The 23177-nt window shown below is 45.8% G+C and overlaps 1 protein-coding gene across 2 annotated transcripts; it reads left to right on the top strand.

Moving 5' to 3' along the window:
* Positions 1-1764: 1764 nt before the first annotated feature.
* On the top strand, positions 1765-23146 carry amot (angiomotin). Of its 2 annotated transcripts, XM_076979940.1 has the most exons (13): positions 1765-2141; positions 10841-10984; positions 11939-11999; positions 12859-13825; positions 14982-15495; positions 15583-15727; positions 17348-17440; positions 17630-17775; positions 19142-19291; positions 20130-20320; positions 20970-21343; positions 21633-21884; positions 22057-23146. In XM_076979940.1, exons 3-13 carry the CDS (start codon positions 11939-11941, stop codon positions 22176-22178), a joined length of 3015 nt encoding a protein of 1004 aa, XP_076836055.1. In that variant the 5' UTR covers positions 1765-2141; positions 10841-10984; the 3' UTR covers positions 22179-23146. The 2 variants fall into 2 exon arrangements, with proteins under 2 accessions (XP_076836055.1, XP_076836056.1); XM_076979941.1 differs by lacking the exon at positions 11939-11999 and having other exon boundaries at positions 1766-2141.
* Positions 23147-23177: the final 31 nt, after the last annotated feature.

The following is a 23177-nucleotide window of genomic DNA, read 5'->3' as shown; positions in this document are numbered from 1 at the left end:
GCTCTTTTTACTGAGCACCTGGGCGCGTGACACAAAGACTGGAAGGGGCCCGTGGGAACACTTGTAGGGATGAGAAGTAAGCTTATGTGGCATATAAAGGAAACGATTAGACTCTTTATTGGTCTTTACTGTGACACGACAGAACTGCACCACCAAGGATATGCTATCGCCCAAGACATGTACATGTAGATCCTACGTCATTTAATTTGAAAACTTTCGTCATTTTCATTTAAAATCTGACACGCGATATATGGGTAAGAACTTGCGGCGACAGGGGTTGCAATAGGTTTGTGAAGTTAACATGATCTTTGATTGAAATGGCAGCGCAATTCCAAAAGTTTCCAAAGAACCTAAAAGTTATTTTGTTATTTTGATGTCAAGTGAGAGCGGAATCATGATTTCAGTTGAGGACTGGAACAAAGAAGAAGTTTCAGAATGGATTCATAATATTGGATTTCCTCATTATGCACTGAGCTTTTTAGGTAAGATTGAGTTATTGTTATTTTTGTGTAGCTATTACAATGTACCACAAACGGAGGCGATTTGAATTAACGGAACAAAAAAAAGTAAAATATATTTTGTATTTAAGTGTAAACGCAAGGGGGCGCTCCATCACCATTAAAGTTAAACACCTTCAAGTCTTTTATAGGACCCTGCGTGAGTAATCTGCACGTGCAGGTTGACGCCAACGAGTGCGCTGTAAGAGATGGTCTTCATTTCTTCACAGAAAATGAAGTTTCAGGACTGGAGCTTTTGGAAATCACCGATTCACTCTTAGGTGATTTCACTATTTATATTCATTATTTTGTATTTTACCTAAATGGTTAGTCATACAGTCTGTGTCTAACATGTACGTTTTGTTCCACTCATCTTTGATAATTCCAAAAGTGTTCGTGTGTGGTTATGTGCTTTATAGTCTGGTTGTGTTACGAATCTGTCGTTTCTTTAAAAAAATTTACCTTTTGTTATTTTCATATCTTCTTGTGCGTGATTTGCAGGAGAAGCGTACACATCCGTTGTGTCAGAGAACTTTGGAAATATGTGAAACAGAGACTTGGGCATTAGTCTAAATGTCATGTCCAAAGGGTGCGTCTAGAGGCAGTCTGTGCTCTCATCTCCTTATTTGAGTAATTTTGCTATGATTACATGTGTGCTGTCACGGAAAGTTACAATTAATTTAACTCAAATAGTGCATCTGAAGTAACAGCTCAAATTCGCATGTTTCTCTCTGCAGTTTACACACAGAGAACAAACCAGTATCACTGTTTTCAGAAATGCTGTCATGTGCTGTTGTGGATCAAGGCTGTAAAATTAGCGTATTTGAGAGCCTAAAAAACATCAAGTATCCCTGAGAATCATTTTAGCAGTTTACGTTGACGCGCATGCATTTTTGTGGGGTTTATCTAAAAGTGTACATACACATTTCAACAGGCTACACTATTTAAAACTTTAAATAAGCGACACCTTTTCTTTGCCCTGCTTTTTTGTATAATTCAGAAAGCGGGCGGTTACGAGAATGCTTTAGTAGCACTACAGGAAGGTGCAAGGACTTAATGGGCTGTTTATGCGATTGTGAGATGAATAACAGCTCTGCCTGTCCGCTTTAGAAAGAGCGCCGACCTTCAAACGCACAAAAGCCTTTTGTGATTTTTTTCATCTAACGCTTGAGCGACGTCTCCAAGAACCAACGGAGTAGTTGTGAACTCCCAAAAGGAGGTGCTCTCTCAGCTCCTCAAGCATTTGGACTACCAAGAACCCTCCTACGAGAGGGGCTGGGGGTTTTACTATGACCGGTTTCGGGGCAATTTTGCAAGTGGTGCGACTTTACGGTTTGTGAAAGGGGCCGAGCTTCTGTGCTTTCTCTTCATAGCACTTTTTAGGGCATAACAGATTCTATAACTTTTATACAACCAAATATGAAATGTGGAAGAAAGAACCGGCATTGTTGGGGGCAAGTGCACACGACCCTGGAATGTGCTTTCGGACTTATTTGAATTTGTCATAACTTTTTTTTAAGTATCACCATTTTGCCTGGATAAACTTAAATAGTCTTTAATGAATGTAAAATATATGGACGCTTACAACCGGCGCCAGCTGAAACGGATGAGAAAACGAAACCTGGTGGTCAAGACCGTGTGAAGGTAAATGGGTGTAAAACCATAACGAATGAACCAAGAACATGTTTAGGCTTAAAGGTTCTTAAGACTGCGCTATACACTAAACGTGGCTGCACTATATAGAAGACATAAACACTGATTTTGTGATAATGTTGGCTACTTGAACAGCAATAACTCCAGTCTGTGAACTGCTTGCTGTTTGACATCAACAGATAATCCAAGAATACCATTAGGCCTACATTTACTCCAAAAATGCAGAAATATTGCTCCATGTCAAAATGCAAATGCCCCTTGTATTTTGCTAACCGACTTTGTTAACTATGCTACTACAACTCTTAACTAGTTAGTCTAACACCATGCCTACATATGCGAAAACTTCTATATTCTCGAGTTGTCATGAATCGGTAAACCTACGCAGCGGAACAAAAGGAAACAGGAAAAAAAAATCCACATTTCATTCCTTAAACGTTTTCTCTCCAGAGTGACCTTAAGCAGTTGAAGGGACTACGCCTGTAAATGCTCTCTGATGAAGGGATTTCTGTTAAATAATTAACACTGCTGAAGAGGGTATCAGCGCTACTGCTGATGGATGTCACCCTGTTCTTCTGGGGAATGCCGTCAGAGTGGGTGAGGGTGTAAACAGGCCAGGCAGATACGCACCGTTACATAGGGCAGGAATGCAGTCATGTGTTACTGGAAATCAAAGCAAGAGATTAAGTTATGAGGCATGTTCAGAAGGCTTGAGTGCTTCTCTTTATTAGGTGAGAGTGATCGGCCCTCCTCACGGCTCAAAGCAGAAACACAGCTGTTTTTATGATGATTTTATTGGATTGATTTCATGTTGGCTTAGTTCCTCATTTTAACTGTAAGCAGGCTTTGTTGACCCCTTGTTCCGTAGTTACCAGGGTAGCCATGGCCATCATTGTAAGGAGTGCTGCTGGCCCAATCAGGAGTGAGCCACAGCTATATAATCTGCATGCGGTGCCTTCTGTGTCTTTTTTCCCCTCTTCCTGTCGTTGGAACAGTGCACCAAATAAGCTGGGCCATTGTTTAGCTGTAGAGGTAGTGAGTGTCCGCCAGAAAAGTGCCTAGCGGCATTGACTCACAATACAGGAATGTCATCTTTCCCTCTCCCTCTCTCTCTCTCTCTCTCTCTCCAGTCCCCCTCATCTCTCTCTCCACTCCACCCCTCCTCTCTGTCGCACAGGGCCAAAGTTCTGTCTGCTGACTCAGCCTAGAAATCACCCAAATTGCTTTTTTTTTTTTTAAACACGCACTAAGCTTTTGCAACACCAAAGGCCTGTACTCACTGCTGAAGTTTTACAATGAGGCAGTGTTTCACGGAGGAGTGTACACAAGTCAAAGCCGTTTTAAAAGACAGAACGAGGATCTTTCTTTGCCATCCTGCACGCGCATGAAGCCACATGCTTCCTAAATATGCATTACTCAGATCTGCGCTGAACCACAGAATCTGACGGATTAGTTCCTCGGAATCTCAACAGCATGATCCCATTGACCTTAAAGCTAATGCTGGCCTTAGCTGGCAGCGTGAAATCACCTGCACCCTGTAGAGTATACCCCAGCAGGCTTTTGTTGCATTCTTCCGATGCAAAGTATTATTTACTGCAAAGGGAAGGAACCGTATAAAGACACAGTGCTCACTAACGACATACTTGCCCAGGAGCCCAAGTAACCCAACGCCTCCCGAAGATCTATGTGGGTCAACGTGCGCCAGTCCCATTTCAACACCCCCCTCACCCCCCACCCCCTCACCCCTCGGGCAGCGCAGACAAACACCTCTACGGTGGAATGTGTCACTGCATTTCAGACGTGATTCCATGATGGGCGAGGTTCAGCATCGCTCACACGTCCCCACTACAGCATGAATGGTGTCTCAGGCAGGATGTGTCACTCCGGCTAGTGTGCAGATCAAGTCTTGTCTCATAGGAGGCAATTCACTTTGAGACTTGGACAACACATAACCAATGTGTGTCAAAGCCAAGCCTCTGACTTTTTGTAATTGAGGTAAGTCACTTTTCCCACAGTTTTTTTTTAATTGGGTCAGTTCGGCACACAATGGAACAACTTGCATATCTTTGTAGATCTATATCCAAACATAAACTGTTGGTGAGTTCTGTGAGCACTTGCCGTTCATTGTGTAGTCGAATGGCTGGAGCTCGTCAGCCCACATACTTTCCCCATTGTCAGGCTGAAGGAGCCAAAACTGTCTTCGTGGCCTCATCCTTGTTTAGGGGTTTGCTTTGCTTGGCACTGGGAGCATACAATGTGAAGCCACGGGATATGATGCAAATTCCAGTAAGACTGCACAGCATATTTCTGCATCATACCCAATGACCACTGTGTTAACTGTGATCGTATTAATCATATATTCTGCTTTCAGTAGGTCTCTGAAAATCTGGGCAGAGACAGGGGGAGAGGGAGAAATTGGCACACAACTGTAGTGACAGAGATGAAGCAGCAATCTCATCTCTCTACCACATGCTTTCCATTAAGGCTTTGGATGAGGGGGGTGGGGGGGGGGGTCTGAGAGGCAGGGAAGGGGGAAGGCACTGTGTTTCCGAATACTTGGGCCTGTATCAGGGACTTGTGGGGGGAGAAACCACATTATAGAAACCTTGTTGGAGTTGGAGAACGAAGGGAGAAAAGAAATAGAGGGAGTTATTTGGTGACTCATGTTGGATTTTCTTTCTACCAGATTAGTGCACAGGTTTACAGAGTTTATTATTCCACCGTCCTCTTACAGATCTGTACATGGCGCATACGTTGACTATAGTTTTAGAGCTTTCTTAAAACTTTTTTCCTAGAAGCTTAAGATGATTCTTGCAACGCTTTCTGAAAGACAGATGAATTTTCCACTTTCCAATTTGTGACGTTAACCCCAAACAAAGAATGCGGAGTGCGTCGCATCGAACAAATATGCAGCATCGTTCCCTAATTTAAGCTGTGGTAGTAAATCAGTTGATGACCTGAAACACTGCTGCTCTAAATGTTGTCTTCTGCTTATTCTCAGCAAAGGACTTTCCCTAAAGTCCTGCGCATGTTTAATGAAATGGAATCCGGTGAAATCAATCATGGTGAATTCTAAGTGAGCACACAGAGCAACGAACATGGAAATGATGAGAGGGAGAAAGCGGGAGAGAGCAGATGTGTTCTTGGCCTACTTCTTTTCCAGTCTGGCAGTGTGAGAAGCTCCCTGCGCTGGGTGTAATGGACACCAAGGAGACCATGCTTTACACTTTCTCCACGGTCTCAGCGCCAGACCTTCCCAGATTGGAATGTTGCATTTCCTGCTTGGTTCCTGCCATGTGTTTCTTGGTTTCCCTCTTCTCCCCAGTATCTGTCCCCATATCTTTTCTTCTCCTCCACCGTCACCGTACTTTTTCAAACTTAAGTGCAAGAGGGTTTTTTTTCCCTTTTGCTTAGTCAGTTTCCTCTTCTTCTTTCTGTTGCTCCATTTTGTTATTTTAGCCTTTGCCTTTCTACTCTGTGTTCATACACTTTCTCGTGACTTCCGTCTTGTAGCTTCTTCTTTCCATTGTCTATGTTAAAAGTCCCATAATTCTCCTCTTCCACAGCTATCACGTCCTGTAAAAAGAATAAACCAGCACTTAGTGTGTGAGGGAGCCCTCTGGAGTTCATTAAACCTCTGAAGGCTCCTCAGATGTTCTCCTGTTATGTAAACAGTGCCTGTGAAAGGTGGGGGTGGCGTTCCTCCTGTCGGAAGGTCACTATCTGCCTCTGCAGGAGCTCTGTGAGGTCACGCCTGTCTTCTGTCTCTCTCCTCTCACGTTCTCGTGTCGGGAGGTTGTTGTGTCAGAACTCAAGGCCTTCTGGAATGCACCCCCGCTGCTCCTTAACGTTCGGCATTTTTGCCGTTGATGCCAGAGGCACGGTTCCGCGTACCGCGTAGGGAAAGGAGCGAGATGGGACAACGGAGCGGAAAATCCTGCTGGCCAACATCATCCTGTTCTGAAAACTGAGATGAGATGAACTAGAGGGGTGAGCTCTTGAAACCTCCCTCATTGAGTTACATATGTCAGCGGAATGAATGAAAAGCTTTTGGGACAATGGGCATAGATCGTGTACTTCAGGAGATGGTTTCCAAATCCTGGTCTTTTGGCAGGGATCTCACAAATACTTGTAGTGGTCATTAAAATGTTCGCGTCTACATAAAAGTGTATATTTGATGCCAACACCAACAATATGATTTGTTACATCATTCTCCAGGTGCACAAATGTGTTGTATTTCAAGTCTTTCATTCTTGAATTTCAAGAATTCTCCCATGTGGGTAGAATAATTTGCATTCATTATACTGAGTCATAAACTAATTAGCTCTTGAGACACTGCACAGCAATATCCCAATAATGGAATGTTTCTGAAAAAATGTTTTTATGTGACTTTAGATTGTTATTGGTTATTTAGTTAGATAAAATATGGTGAATCGTTAGCTCTCATATCCCAAAAAGAGTAAAGAAAGAGACAGCAACTTTGCTTTTAGAAACTTTTAATAGACATATTAAAGGTGTATAAAGCATAAACTTACAAATAACAGTGGAACAGTTCCACAAGAGTTGTATGTTCACTATTACTATGTCAGTGCTTTCAACTGCAGTCAAGCACCTACACTTCAGTGTTAACAAGCAAAAAAAAACAGGGACACCTGAAGCGCCCTCTAGTAGAACACTAGCCAACAGGTAAAAGTGTGCATGTCTGGTGAATCTTTACCATTCATAAATTACACGATAATGGAAGGGTGTAACGTATGAGCAGAAAACATAAACACTGCTCAGTAACCAGGCCACGATAAACCAACATCTGTATGGAGTTTTATGCTCTTTGGAATCCTACAGGAAGAGTTTTATTTATTCTAGTCCCAAAAATTTTTTTTTTTTTTTTTTTTTAGAAATAGTGAACAAAAGCTTTTTGTGGATATTTTCCCTTAAAGCTAATTGAAAGCAATACAAGGTAGTACTGGATGTGTTAGGAAGTGGTTTCAATGACCAAACAATGCATCAACTCCTGGCAGAGGTTCACTGTCCCCCCCGGTCCCAGTCCTCAGTCCTCAGCCCATCCCGGAGATCCACAGCAGCTCCGCGTTGTCTCCCAGCCTTGAGTCTCCTCTGTTCCCATCCTGGCTCAGGAAATGGAGTCGGATTCACAATGGCACAGGCTGCCTGCAGTGCCTCTGGGTGATGGGGTCAGGAGACAGGACTGCACCGTCAGGTGATGTTCAGGCGTTGTTTGGCTGCCTTCCAGCACAAGGACTGTTCTGAGCCTACGCTGGGCCACATTCCTGCTGTATTACTAGAATAAACACTGTCGACATGGGGCCCTGGGAAACCTGTGCTCGACTGGTAAATATTTACACAACTTAGGGCTCCATTCAGAACATACCGGACCTTCATGAAATCCAGGTTATGGTCAGACAATTAGAGTTTACCATCAGGATTTGCTACTAGAAAACTAAATGACTTTATGCAAACCATCACAAATCATGGCCCATATCAGCCATAATGCATTAATAGGTTGTACTCAAAACAACTGAATTAGTCAGGAATGTATGATTGTTACTGAGTAATTATCCTTCCTATTTGTCATAATTCCTCTCAGACCGTCCTGATGTGCATCCATAGTTCTTGTTTGTTCACGTTTATCAGTATAGAGTAACAATCTGACCTAAAACAGAAGGTATCTTTACCGTTTTAAAACTCTCCAGATTGTCATGGCTGAGTTATTGCTTTTAAAGACTTGGGTTTTCCAACGGAAGTAGCGTTGTCCTCTGTTCTTTTGCCTTTTGAACTTGTCTGGCAGAATGCGGCCCGGTCGTTTGGCGCTCCTCCACTGCTCCCACTGCTTGTATGGCCTTTTCTTCATTTCATTCTCTCATTCACTCTCTTGTTCTCTCATTCGCACTCTCTCTATTCTGGTGGCCAGTGCCCGAGATGTTCTTGGCTCCGCAGAGCAGGTCTTTGATGCAAGTGAACTGGGGGTAGTTAGTGAGAAAGTGAAGCTGGAATGAGGGCTAGGTATTGTCCAAGGCAGGCCAGGTGTCTCTGGACCTCTTATCTCAGATCATCTCTTCACCTGCCTTCCAATTGCTTTACCTTTCCTGGCAGGTGGAAACCATGTCCAGAGGGTTCTTAACTTGACCTGGAGAGCTTTATTTGATCTATGTTCTGTACACAGTGCTATATGTATAAGCACACTTAATACTTTTACTAACTTTCTTTTTAACATACATTTTAAAGGAAATGCTACTCGGTAGGCCTGAAAAGAATGAATAAAAAGCCAAAGTAAAGTAAATATTTATATAAATTTATATATTTATAAATGTAGATATATTACATTTATATTTTGGAATCTACGTTTCAGGCTTGTTCGGCCAAATAGGCTAAGTGAAGAAAGTCAACCTCAGTTTTGTTGTTCAGACAGGAGGGATACTGAAAGGTCCTAAATGTTGTGTGATGAAAGGAGTGTGATGAACGTTTTGTCTGTTACTTGTTCATAGTCACTGTGTCAACAAGCTAGATTCTGTGTAAACAAAACCCTAACAGGTGCAAACTATATAGTGATGCCTTTTATACAGTTGTGCTATTTTACATGACCCTGAGTTGTGCATTTTCCATCTGATGAAGTTGCTCTTGCTAATTAAATTTCCCTATACATAAAGAGAAGTGTTTGCAAAGGCTTTCGGCAGCAGTTGGTGAAGCAGGTTGGTATGAGGGTGTGGAGAGGCTCCTGGCTCCTCTCCAGACTCACCTGTCCTCACGGCCACACCTGGAGGAACGCGGCAGGTAGCGAAGCGCACGGCCGTCAGCAGAACGGCGCCTAGGCGTGTGAAAGGAAGAGCGGAGCGTTCATGCAGGGTGTTTAGCGCTCGCTCCTGACCGTTAAGCAGAGGTTTCGCGGGATTTAGGCGTCTTTGGCGGAGAGAATATTGACAGTTTCTGAACGCTGTTTGCGTTTGCTCGGGATTTTGCTTCTCTGTTCTGCCTGGATTTGTTTTTCTTGTACTGGTAGATTGGATCTGGATTTCATAGGTGTGTTATTTCAACAAGTCAGAGGTGAGGCTGATGAAAAAGAATGATTATTTGAATAAAAAATGTAATAAGTTTTAAAATGTGGAAAATGGATAAATACATTGAATGGCATCTTGAACACAAGGCACGATTTGCTGAAGCTATTGTGTGTGTATGTGTTTGTGCATGTTTTTATTGATCTGTTTATTTGATAGTTTAAAATGAGTGAGTCTCTGGTTAAGCTCACACTTGCTGCTGAAAGAACAGTTTCAGTTTGTGCTTGGGTTTGCCTCTCCATCCATGTTCTGTAGATTGGTGGGATGGCTGTATGAACAGTTGGGATGTATATTGGTAAACATTCAGTTGCTGTTCTGGAGCTGACACTCTCCATGTCTTGGCCTGTACTTTAAATGTCAGCACGCAGTGTCACAGACGGCTGCGGTGAAGCAGGACGGGTCCAAGCCTTGGGGACTGGGCTCAGGGAGACCAATCTGTGGAGTCCTCGGAATGCCAGATTCCGCGAATTCACTCCGGGGCGGCTTGCCTGCGGAATAAACAGTTTATCTAAAGCAGGCAAGGAACTTCAAGTTCGATCGTCAGCCGTCAGAGGTGTGGGGAGACGAGCCATCTGGGTGTCGTTTTTCATCGGTTTGGGGGATGACAAGTCGATTCATTCTTGTGTGTGTGTGTGTGTGTGTGTGTGTGTGTGTGTGTGTGTGTGTGTGCGCACAGTTAAACAATCTGTTGTGGTACTTGGCTAAGGAACGGAGGGACGCCTTGTCCCCCTTCAGCTGATTGTGTGGTTAGGCCTCACAGACTTAGGGATCCATTTCTGTTGATGTTGAACGGCGACAGAACTCTGTACTTTCACCATGTCATCAGAGATTTACTATAGGAACTTGTTAATGGTAGAGGTAGTAAGACAGCCATGATTGTTCTCAACATGTGTTCCAAGTCAGCAGAAGAAAAGAAGTTTATTCACTTAGGGATCCGGCGAGCTGGGGGGGGGGGGGGGGGGGGGGGGGGGTTGTTTTTGGTCTATAAATGTACCTTCTGGATTAGTTCTGTTTTATGAGGAGAAGCTTATTTTTCTTGATGTGATTTCTTAAAATGTCACTATCCCAAATACTGTCAGGAGACTTTTTCCACTGATCCATGCTAAAATGTCTGTACAATTTTACACGCTAGGCTGAGTGGAACACTGTTCCCATAGTGATTGTATTATTTTGCCTAGAGCAGCTCAAATCCCCTTGAGTAATCCCCTTTAAAACTATGCACATCCTCACATCCTGTGTTTGAATTTAGCATTTCTCTCACTGGCTGGTTTCTCTTCATAACAACTGATCTGGAATCAGTCTTAACTTAACATGCTCCACTCTTAACCATGAAAAGTGAAACATTTTAACAGATCTCTGTTCATAATATAAGGGTGCTGCCTCTCTACTGCTTGACCACACAGCTGCATGACCATGAAAGGGTGGGGAGTTGGGGGGGGGGGGGGGGGGGGTGCACAAGGGCATTTCTTTTTTAGTTCTGTCATGGCCAGGAAACGAACGTACTGCAAGTGCTGTATATTCCACATTCCTCACCCCCCACCCACTTCTGTAGTCCAAAAAGCCCCCCTGCTTGGATCTGGACCCCACCCTATTGTTCTAGCTGGTGAGAGTGCCTTCCTGTTGTAGAGTGGCTGGGTGTTCGAGAGCTTGCGGACCGCGTGTGCATTTTGGAAAGCCTCGAGGAGCTTGTGGGGAGCAGTGAGCCAGGCCAGGGCCGGCGCCATGAGCATCCAGTGTTAAGCCAGGACACCAACTACAACAGCCACACAGGTAGGTAACCTGGCTGGGGGCGGGGCAGGGGGCGGGGCTGGGAGCAGGTAGCACACATCACCCGTTACAGAGGTGAGGTTACACAAGTGACAGGAAGACTCAGGCAGGTGTCCTGCACAGAAATAGCAGTGAGAGTTTATAATGGACACATTGTTCATGATTCTCTAGGTACTGTTTGTTCACTGTAACTTATTACATATTCAAAGTTAATTTTTCAAGAATACTTTATGTAAAGTATAATGGTACATGTTTTGGTAGCTGCAGTTTGGTGACTTACTTTCAGATAAAACAATTTAACATCTATGTTTATTAAAGTATGTGTTCATTAGGTACAGATCACGTTAGTGGTTTATTTTTAGCAACTGTTACAAGCTATGTGATAAATACAAGCAGCAAATCAGTAACCACATTGTAATACATGTAACAAAACAAAGTGTTTTGTTACACACACAACTAAACTAATGCTAACCCATTTTTGTTTGTATTACAATAGTTACTGCATTACAAATGTGATGTACCATAGGTGCATTGGTTTACTGTGGCATGTATTGTTTCAGTGAATCACCGCTAGGAAACATTTGTCTTTTGTTGCTTTGTCAGTGCATTTACTCTGCTGCCATATGTCCATCTCAGATTGCTAGTAATGTTTTCTATTCATTTTAACCCTGAGCTTTGTTAACTTCTGCAGTGTCATCATTTCAGTAGTTGGTTCTATGGGGGAAGCTGGGTGGGGTGGGTGGGGGGTGTTGAAGTCATGGAGTGGTGCGGTGGTGCTTTCATAAGCAGTGTTAGTGGGGCCAGAGGTGCAATACAGCATTGTGAAATGCATTTTTCCCCCCCTTTGTGTCATGTTCTCCCCCCCTCTCTTTCCCTGTTTTGATGCAAAGCAGCAATATACCAGTAACCCCCGTTCTTGACTTACTGTACTTTTACTTATTTATTTATTTACCACAGATGTTTCGGAAAAAAGCCTCATCCTCCTTGAGAATGCGGAGAATATCTGAAAGCAATAGATGTAATAAATTCCCCTTCACTACTCTGTAGATGGTGCATTAACCACTAGACTGAAACTGTATGCAGAGGCAACTAATGAAACCATTCTAGCCTAAAACTGTGTAAGTAGAAGCAGAGGGATTGTGTTTCTAATGCACTGATTTAGCATCACCCGCGTCATCTTTTTAAATAGGATTTAGTGCTGAGTGGATTTGGCATTCAGACTGATAGAATGGTTTCATTTGAATGCCTTTGTATGCTTTAACCCTTCACTATAACTTTAAATTGCTGTGTACAAAATGTAGTAGTCTGTGATATCCTGAGCTCATAATGTATAGCTTAGGTCAGTTTAGAGCTTTGGATCTGGATATAATGTTGATGATAAGCTTTTCTGCACTGCATGTATTAAAGAGCAGGAGTTTGTATAAAGTTGTTTTGGTGTCTAAAGGGTCTGTTGGCTGGACTTCAGTGCCTTGACGCTGGGTATAATCACGTTCAATCAGAATCCCACCAATCAAATTTGACCATGCAGGAACTTTAAAGTTTAAAGTTGTTTAAAAAAAAGTGCATGAACTGATTGTGGCTGTGAAAAGCAAATGTCTCTTTTCAGCCTCTGAATGCATGTTAACTAAAACTGTGATAAACCACCCAGCTGTCAATGTGTGAAGACTATGGGGCAGTTGGGGTCTGAACTTTATTTTGGGGCATTAACCTCCTCAATGCACAGGATTATTGCAAACCTTCTGATCTCATTGCATTTCCATTTTCATTGTTGGCTACACATCATAACATGGACCTGTTGCCATCATCTTGCTGTTGCACATATTTTGTCCTGTGCTTTGACCTGGATGTTGAAAATGTGCCCTCGGTGCATTTTCTAGGGGGCGTGGACCGGGGGCGAAGCTCCTCCTTCCATGAAGTGGGCGGCCCGCGAGAGCCGGACATGAGGGCGGCCGCCTCCGTTTCCGAAGAGACTTCGGCCAGCGGCGGCAACGGCGGAGGCCACACCGTCCTACAGCGCCTCCTGCAGGAGCAGATGCGCTATGGCGAAGGGCGGAACTACCTGGCCATGCAGCAACAGACGCAGCAGCAAGGCCCTCTGAGCAGCTACCCAGGCCCCGGAGGCCCGGGAGACGAGCACTCCATGGTCCCCCACATTGCACGGCAGGAGCCACAGGGCCAGGAGCTGCAGGCAGACAGCGGCATGGAGAAGCAGCTGAACCCCCGTGCAGGCGGTGGTGGGAGCGGTGGGGCCGGTTCCGGCGCTGGCTGCATCGGTGGGCCCAATCCCGAGGACCTGCCCTCGTACGAGGAGGCCAAGGTGCAATCGCAGTATTTCCGCGGCCAGCAGCCACCGCAGCCACCGCTGCCCGCCACGGTGGGCGCTGCCTTCTACGTGACGGGCGTCAGCAGCCCCAAGGTGCGTCCGCCCGAGGGCCGGCCCACCGTGCAGCGAGTGAGCGGGGGTAAGGTACACCAAGACGACGGCCTGAAGGACCTGAAGCAGGGCCACGTGCGCTCACTCAGCGAGCGGCTAATGCAGCTATCGCTGGCCACCAGCGGCGTCAAGGCCCACGCGCCTGTCACCAGCGCCCCACTATCGCCCCAGTTGCCCCCGCCCGGGCCCCCGGGTGACTACTACAAGCCTACAGGTCCCCAGCACCGGGGCCCACCGCCGGATTACCCATTCAAAGGCATCCCCTCCCCAGCCAAACAGCAGCATCATCACCAACCACAGCTCCAGGAGCCGGGCCACTACTACTCAGACCACCGTGCTGCAGGCCAGCAGGGCAGAGCTGAGGTGCCCCACGTCCGCTACCAGCCTCCACCCGAATACGGCTCCTTCCGGTGAGTGGGATGGGGAGTTTTGGTAATACTGACTCCCAGGTCTTAAGATGGAAAGAGTTTCTCTTATTCCTGAGGTAAAGGTGGAGTCTTGGTCAGCACTGAGTTATAATACCTAAATGAAATGGCAGAAAAAAAGCAGTTTTTCGTTCATTTAAACTGCTAATATGAAAGTAAATGGTCCTATAAATTACTGACAACATTCTGAGTGAAGAGTGAAAAGGAAAAATAATTAAAGGCAATTTCCCAACTCTTACAAGGGTAATTATCATGTCATATCCCATTTATCTCATGTTCTATATGTGATGTTAGACGTTCCCAGTCCTGGTGTTCTCTTGCCCTGCTTGTCCTAGTATACCACCTGTTCCTGTAAACACACATTTTTTAACTCAAAAAGGTATTTTTAATTGTTCAAATTTGACATGACCAAATCAGTTTCAGGAATTAGAACTTGAAATTTTTTTTCCAAAAATGTAGACTGTCAAAACAAAACACTTCTCCTACAGGAAGTAGACTTTTTAATGAAAAAAAGAAGAACTATGAACTATAAAAAGGCATGTGATGTACATTTGAGTCAAACTGAGTATAAAAAAACATTTGAGTAATGCACTTAGTCACCATCTACGTTCTGTACAATCCACAAGGGTAAGAATTACACAGGGCCATGAAGTGGAAAAGGGCTTAATTCCCCTTTGAATGGCCCTTCCCCGAAGTGCTGGAACATGTTGTTGTGCATTGTAGGAAGAGCCAGTTTTGCCTGTTTTCCTTCAGTTCATTTACCTTAGAGCCTGTGTGGCATACTTCAAACGAATCCAATACGAATTTTAGTAATCAACTACTACAAGTCACAGCACGACTGTTTCCTTATTATGTTTCATGCACCCAGCGATGTTCATCTGAAAAATATTTTTCCATGAAACACCTGCTGAGTGTCGCATTTAGCAACTCTTGTGGCTTTTAAGCAGAATTAGAAGGTCAGGGTTTTTATTGTGTACTTGCCTAACTCTACACTAGTAATATTTGCTGTAACTAGATTATGTACTCATTGAAGGTTATTTTTAGTGTCACTGAGTTACTGAATTATTGCAGTGGAAAATAACTTTTAATGAGCACAGGTTAACAAACCAATCGGACTTAAGTCTCTGTTCTCCTTTTACAGTAAGGAGAGCTCAGGCCACTCTCAGAGGCCCATCCATCATCACAGCCCTACGTCCTCCGTTACGTCGGTGGGCTCATTATCCCGCACTCAGTCCTCCACTCTCAGTAGCATCTTGGCTGCCTCTCATTCTCAGCCATCCATGGTCCACCAGGGGGAGCCGTCTTTCCCCATGGGGCCCCGGAGTCCACAGGGTCCAGGCTCCCACCAGGGTGATCTCTACGGACCTGGCCTGGGTCACCCTCAACCCCACCAGAGAGGCCACGGCTTCCCTCACGACCCCTACGGCTCGGCTCCCAGGGGTCTGCACATGCACCAGCACCAGTTCCACCCACAGGGGCCCCAGCCGCAGCAGCAAGGCCCAGGGCAGCACTACCCCTACCCCCACTCCCTCCAAGGAGACCCCTACGAGATGCTGGCCCGAGCACGGCAGATGGTGGACATGCTGACAGAGGAGAACCGGCAGCTCAAGCAGGAGGTGGAGGCGTGTGGGGAGAAGGTGTTCAAGCGGCAGAAGGTCTTTTAACCCCATCCGGTTTACATCCACTCCAGTCCGATAAAAGGCCTCACCAGCAGCGGTTCATGACCCGTCCCTCCTCCACAGATGGAGACGGAGATCCAGATGGTGTCCGAGGCCTATGAGAACCTGGCGAAGTCGTCCTCCAAGAGGGAAGCCCTGGAGAAGGCCATGAGGAACAAGCTGGAGTTGGAGGTGCGCAGGCTGCATGACTTCAACAGGGACCTGAGAGGTGAGTTCCAGGAGCAGCCTTACTGGTTGTGGTTTCACAGGGTGCTGTGGAGACATGTTCTCACAAGACTACAGAGAGCTGTGAAGAATCCACTCAATTATACTAGAAAATCTGATAAGAACCTACTGAATGGATGCACTGTTGCCTTCTCCTGAAATTTGTTCCACTATTTCCGTGTGATTCTCACACATTTTGTGGCCTAATGTTTCCTTCAGATTTTTGGGAAAATTTGTTAAAGAAACTAGTATTTTACTGTAGTGTATTTTAAATAATTCCCCTAAGAAGTATGGCAAGATCTACAGCTGGATGTTCAAACCAAAATAACAGGGCGCCTTGTGAAGCATTATTGACTATAGCACAAATAAGCAGAAATCTACTGCACCAGGATATGACCATGACTGAGTGGGTGCATCACTGACAAACACACATACTATATTTAAAAAAATAGCCAGTGCTTTCTTTCAGGCTATTTTTTGTATTTTTGAGTCTATTTGTGTGTTAGAATTAGTAAATGGATGTTTTATTTCACATTTTTAGTAAATTTGAGGGGTTTTATTTTTTCATTATTCATTTACTTGTTTTTGGTTAAAGCATCCAGTCCAAGGAACAGAAGTGTTCCTGGCACATCCGGGCCTGTGAGAGTCTGAGCCAGGCTGAACGTGGCCACCTCTGCCATTCTGTCTCGGTGTTCTTTAGTGGAGCAGAAAACAGAAAACCCTGATTTATGGCACCAGGCCCAGACTCTAAGTCCATAGGGAGCCCCAAGAGTTTTACAGCGAAATCGCAGAGGAACCCCCCATCTCCTCACTTACTCCTACCCTCCGCTCTTCCTCTCCATGTTTCTTATTCTTACAGCTATGCAGTCCAACAGACAGAGAAAAAGACCCCCCCCCCCCCCACACACTTTTTTAGGCCTCCAAATCCAAATTTCCATTGCATATTATGGAACTGGGAAGTTAAGGAGCGAAGTATTTTGGTTCTGGAATACTCGTCATATAGTCTAGTTGACTTAACATCGGGGGAAATATTGTTTTAACGTTTGGCCCATTTCCTTGATGAATGTTTCGCTATTGGGGAAAAAAAAAAACCAACAACCCCTGTGGTATAATGGCTCTTTTGTTGAATCTTTTTTTTCCCTAAGAACTTGAGAGCACAACGTGAATTATGCCTTAGTCCATCCTATGGGAATCGGGCTCATGTAAAGTTATTGTTTGATTTCTGTTTTCCAAACAACCCGATTGGCATTTTATGTGTGAGAAGATCTCTAAAGAAAGCTTCACAATGTTTGCCAAAAAGGGTACCATTTAAACAAGATTCCTGTAAACCACTCAAAAAGATACAGAACTCACTCTTAATACCACAGTTAGTTTTGTTGCTGTAAGTCGATACTGTTTAGTAATAAAGAAAACACTCCTCTTTGTGGTCTTAGCGTTCCTCTTCTTGCATCGCTATAAAGTTTCTGCTGCTATCAGTTCGACCTTGTTGAAGTGCTCTTCTTTCCACCATTCTGTGGACATAATGCACCCAGAATAAACTCACAGTGCTGTTATCAGGGCAGAAAAGGGTCTGTTGCATGTGGTGTTTTCGGGCATCAGTGAAGTGTCCCCCTTGCAATCGCAGAGCGTATGGAGACGGCCAACAAGCAGCTGGCAGCCAAAGAGTGTGAAGGGACGGAGGACAACCGCAAAACCATCTCCCAGCTCCTGGCTCAGAGTGAGTACCCTGTCCCAGAGCTTTTAACGAAGCAGGTAGGAAATGCAGACTGTGGCCCTCAGCCAGGTCTCCAAGTCTACATCAGCTCAGTCCTTTGTTTTTTCAAAGTCCGAGTAAAAAAAAAAAAAACCCCTGAGCAAAGCCACCTGAATTGAGATGATTGCCTTCCACTGTTTGGCCGTCCCCCAGACAAAGAGACCCAGCGGGAAAAGGAGAAACTTGAGATGGAGCTGAGCACGCTGCGTTCGACCAACGAGGACCAGCGCCGTCACATCGAGATCCGTGACCAGGCTCTGAACAACGCTCAGGCCAAAGTGGTCAAACTGGAGGAGGAGGTGAGCTCCTTTCAGACGTCGCTCATTCCGGCATGTTCCCGGGGTACGGGAGGGCACCGAACAGTACGTTTTCAGTTACGTCTGGGATTAATTACCGCCATGTCCCTCCAAGGGCTCTGCCAGGGTGTCCGTTTGTATGGTGGGGGCCCTCTTGTGGACACTTTTCACCCTGCCAAAGGCTACGTCTGGTTCAGTTTAGAGCTGAAAAAGATCTCAGCGGAGCTCTGTGGAATTTAGGGTTTTTCTTCATTGCTCTGAGCATGCCTATCACTTTGCTGAGTCACAGACCATGTGCAAGAGAGGCTTTTTGTTTGCAATTATTCATACTGCAAAATGGCTTCTAATTTCAGTTCATTCTTTTTCTGGTAAACCAAAACTGAAATGCTGAGTGTCTTACAGTTTTCAGTGGCTATGGAACAGTTGTTTAAGTATAAGCAAAAACACGTTTTTTTTTTTCTACCATGCTGCACAGTAATAAAGATTTCCAGTGTTGAAAGGTTTGTTAAACTGACACATTTTTGAAGTCTGTTTTAATCCTCGGACCCAAAAGCTGACCACAATAGAACTTCAACTCGATTCTCCCCATGGACATCAACTTTGAAGTCCTTCCCATCATTTTTTTTTAGTGCTGCAGTTAAGATCTTCAAGCTCGAGTGAGCTGCTGGTCATGACCTTCATCGAATCCAAACAGCCTCAGAAAACCCTGCCCGCCAGCCAAACAGCCTCAGCTAGGGCAGATAACGAGAGAGAGAGAGAAAACATACACACACACTAAGAGAGAAACCTCCGAAATCAAGCAGCGAGCTTGAAGTCTCGGGGCACATTTTGGAACAGTTGGAGTCTGTGGCATGGCTCCACTGGCTGGCTCCCAGATGGCCTTCTGGCTGGCGCTGAACAGGGCGCACACCCAGCCTTCCCAAAATGCACCAGCCTGTGCCACTTTTCTCCGGCCCTGTCACAAACGGCCGCTTGTTCCCGAAACAAAGCCTCTTGAGTTGTCTGCCATGAAAGGACTTGAAGATGGCTGAATTCTTAACCCCCCCCCCTCCCCACCCACTCACCCACCCACTCACTCACCCACCCACCCAGCCAGCCAGCCAGCACTGTCTAAATAGGAGTTGCATACTTGTCCTCGTTCTCCGGTTCCTGTGTAGCAGAACTCTCCGAGCTAAATTGGGCTATTCATTTGGGTTACCATTATAGCTTCTGGTGGATTTGAAAGTCGTTTCTTCTTTTTTTTGTGGGGGGCGGGGGTGCTGTAGGACACAAGGCAGTTATTGTAAGGTCAGTTTTCCACTGTGGAATGAGCGGTGGGGCTTACCTGTGTCCTCTGTGTGTGTGTGTGTGTGTGTGTGTGTGCGTGTAGCTGAAGAAGAAGCAGGTCTACGTGGAGAAGGTGGAGCGGATGCAGCAGGCCCTGGCTCAGCTGCAGGCTGCCTGTGAGAAGAGGGAGCAGCTGGAGCACCGGCTCCGAACCCGCCTGGAGCGGGAGCTGGAGTCGCTGAGGATGCAGCAGGTACCAGGCCCGCCCGAGCCCCTCGCATGCCCACGGAAAGTGCACGAGGCACCTGTCAAAGGTCACCACCGGTTCAACGCAGGGCCGAGGGGACAGCTAGCTGACGTGGGTACGAGTGTGCATGTTAAAACATCTAGCAGGCCCGGCAGAGGCTCGGCAGTGTGAGCTGCTTCTCCCATCGGAGATGTTACTGCGCTGCACTTCCACTCTTCCTGTGCATCAAGTTGAAACGTCCACCAGTGTTTTTACGTGACCCTTAATCTAGGGGAAAGGTTACTGATCGACCTGTGTGTGTGTGTGTGTGTGTGTGTGTGTGTGTGTGTGTGTGTGTGTGTGTGTGTGTGTGTGTGTGTGTGTGTGTGTGTGTGTGTGAGAGAGAGAGAGGAGGAAATACGTGAGAGGGAGAGACAGGAGGAAGAGTGAACAGCTGTTCTCTCCATCAGGGGCCCAGGCACTAACCATCCTATGTAACATTTGACCCGTATCCAAAGCCTGGAAACCTGGTAGGGTTTTTATACAAGCAACTGAGGGATGGATATTCCCTATATTAAAAAGAAACCTCTGATGGGCCAAAAATATTCCAACTACATGTTACTCTCTGTGTTTTATTTGAAGATATTCAGTATATCATTTTTTTGCAATGATATATATTGAATATAACACAGAACAAACCCTTTGTGCTCTTGTAATAATGCAGATTTATAAAACGCCTGCAGGCAGTGGACAAAGCCCAGATCAAGATTAATCCAAGGATAATGGGACTAATCTAGATTTTTAGACCTAGACCTCTTTCCTGTATTCTTTCAGAATCTGAATTTCTCTCTCTTTCTCTGTGCAGAGACAGGGCACCTCACAGAACCCCGTGGGCCCAGAGTACAGTACCACGGCCCTGATGGAGCACTTACGTGAGAAGGAGGAACGGATCCTGGCTCTCGAGGCCGACATGACCAAATGGGAGCAGAAGTACCTGGAGGAGAGTGTGATGAGGCAGTTTGCTCTGGACGCTGCTGCCTCCGTGGCCACACAGAGGTACACACAGCTGGCACGTTGGAAGCAGCATCTCATTAGCACTAACTAGCCAGCTCACTAGCTCATTTTTTTTCTTCAAAGAAGCAGCAGTTTGGTTACCTAACAATCCTTTTGTGAGTTTTTTTTTTCCGAACCGCATAAAAATTGTACTTAAATTTAAGATGCAGTTAACATCACGCAAGCTAACCTAGCCTTGAAATAATTTTTACCTTCACGAGCTAAACTTGAGAGCTAGCTCATGAAGATGTAGCCTCCTAACATTCCTTTTTAGCGAGTTTAGCGATCCAAGTTTAGCGACAGGTAAATACACGATTTAACTATTAGGTTACGTGTGAAATATCACCTTAACTAGCTACCATGAAGTTTGTTTAAATATAAATAAATAAAATAATTTGGCGGTCACATTTGTCTGGTGACCTGTTTGTGTATTCTCAAGGTAGAGGTTTTAACGTTTCGCTGTTGGAATTTTTCCAAATTCAGCCAATGAAAGGGACAATTAAGTGACAGGACAGGGGCCAGTCCAATTTCACCTGGGGCCAGTGTTCCTGTGGATCCACCCCTGGGTCTGCAGCTTCTCAAATGTGAATTCTGTTATTATGGATCAGACAAAAGATCACAAACCTGATCTCTGGCCTCACCCACCCCACAGGGACACATCCTCCACCTGCATCAGCCATTCCCCCAGCAGCAGCTATGACACGTCGGTGGAGGCGCGCATCCAGAAGGAGGAGGAGGAGATCCTCATGGCAAACCGCAGATGCCTGGACATGGAGAGCCGCATCAAGAACCTGCACGCCCAGATCATCGAGAAGGACGCCATGATCAAGGTGCTGCACCAGCGTTCGCGCAAGGATCCCGGCACCAAGGCCGACGGCCCGTCCGCCATGCGTCCCTCCAAGTCCCTCATGTCCATTGCTACGGGCACGAGCAGCTCGGGCCTGCTGTCCCATTCGCTGGGGCTCAGTGGCAGCAGCCCAATCACTGAGGAGCGCCGTGAGGACCGCAGCTGGAAGGGCAGTCTGGGTAAGAGAGTCCTGGCTGCTAACGGTCCTTGTTGTGGGATTCAGTCGTTCGGATCTAGTGTCGCCCAGTTGCACGCTGTTAAATGTAAATGTAAATGTGCCATATTTTGTCAATTGTGATTTTTTTACACCCCAATCGAAATTTGTCCTCCGCTTTTAACCCATCTGTGCAGTCAGAACACACACACACACACACACACACACACTAGTGATTACTAGGGGGCTGTGGATCACACGTGCCCAGAGCGGTTAAGCTCTCAGGGTTAAGCACCCTGTGCTCTTTCCTGCAGGCGTGCTCCTGGGGCCAGAGTTCAGAGGTGACTCGCTGAGGACCGAGTCCATCTCCTCTTCTCCGTCCCCCGTGCTGCCCTCCACCCCCATGCCGGCAGCTGCCCACTCCAAGACGGGCAGTCGGGACAGCTGCACGCAGACGGACAAGAGCCAGGAGACCAGCAAGCCCAGCACACCTGCCCTGCAGAGCGTTGCCGTGAGCAACCGCATCAGCAGCCCCAGTCCTGTGTACATCCCTGACCGCATAGCAGGTAACACACCTGACTCTTCATGCAGTTATACACACACTGCTCACCTTCATCATCTTCATCAGTTCATGCATGAGCTGCTTTTATTGTGCATGGTTGGATTAGAAACCTCAAATGCTGCTCTGAGTTGCTTATGCCCGTGGATGTTGACTCTCCGTCCGTTTTGATCCAACAGATGTGCCCGTGTTTCACAGCAGTACTCTGGAGAGGAGAGCACCAGTGCAGTCTCTCCCTCCCCAGGCCCCGCCCACACCCCACCAGGATGTTGACAGCGAGATGGTGGAAATACTTATCTGAACCCTATAACACACACACACACACAATAGGTGAAGGATTCTTTATTTCTAGCCATTATGCTCTTTCAAAACTTTTTGGGGAACGCTAATGGTGTACTGAAATGCACGATATTTTTAGTGGTATTTTATTCTTGTACAGAACAAAAGCCTTACTATTACTATTAACTAACCTCTTTGTACAGTATTCTCTGGTGGTGTTTACATCCTTCAGAGTTTAGGACCAAATGCATTGGTAACCTCTTTTTTGCATTTATTGCACTACTTTTCCTTTTAGCTTTCAATGTTATTTGTTTTTGTGTAGTACACATGTACCAACGTTACAAACATGGCACTTGAGTATATGATAAAACTGACTATTGGAACAGTCATTACATGTAAATACTGTATCTGAATACTGTAAGACACATGTAAGATAGCCGAACTGAATGTGTGGGGCGCGGTGATCCAAGCAAGACACTCGGCCCAGGACCATGACGTCGAAGAGGACCGGGACCCAACGGGATCACACTGCCTCCCAGAACCTGGCACCGATGTGCAGCTGGAGCAAGTTGACTGACCCAACTGGTTTGGGTATGCTTTTGGCTCAGTGCATGGCGGGAGAGGATTGGGGTTTGGGGTTCGGAGCAGCACTAGTACCCCTTGTTCCAAGAACAGTCTTGCTGTCCCCTTTCCCAAGAAGCACAACACCTCTTGCTGCTCATGCACACAGACAGCTCGCAGCACATGTCACTGGTGTTGCGACGTCTCTAGCCATTTCAGAACTTATCTTTACGCGATGGTTACTATGAGTTCATTGTTTGGTATGAATGGTGTGGTAAGATGATGCTGGAGGCGTGTTGCGTATGGGAGACAGGGGTATTTCAGTGTTTTGAGATTTCCAGGAACACGTGATATACATTTCACCTTTGACCAAAGGTTACTGTAAAAAAAAAAAACAAAACAAAAAATGTCTGAACGCAAGATCAAAAGGTAGTGTGTGGTCATATCCTTGAGCTCGATT

The sequence above is a fragment of the Brachyhypopomus gauderio genome, chromosome 18, assembly GCF_052324685.1.
Source record: "Brachyhypopomus gauderio isolate BG-103 chromosome 18, BGAUD_0.2, whole genome shotgun sequence".
In the NCBI taxonomy this organism is placed as follows: domain Eukaryota; kingdom Metazoa; phylum Chordata; class Actinopteri; order Gymnotiformes; family Hypopomidae; genus Brachyhypopomus; species Brachyhypopomus gauderio.
Note: the sequence above shows the minus strand (reverse complement) of the source record. Positions and strands in the feature narration are given on the sequence as shown.

Coding starts and splice junctions, on each gene's coding strand:
- amot (XM_076979940.1), top strand. CDS start 11,939: ATGTTTCGGAAAAAAGCCTCATCCTCCTTGAGAATGCGGAGAATATCT. Junction 17,776..19,141: donor TGGTCAAACTGGAGGAGGAG/GTGAGCTCCTTT, acceptor GTGTGCGTGTAG/CTGAAGAAGAAGCAGGTCTA. Junction 21,885..22,056: donor CATCCCTGACCGCATAGCAG/GTAACACACCTG, acceptor TTGATCCAACAG/ATGTGCCCGTGTTTCACAGC.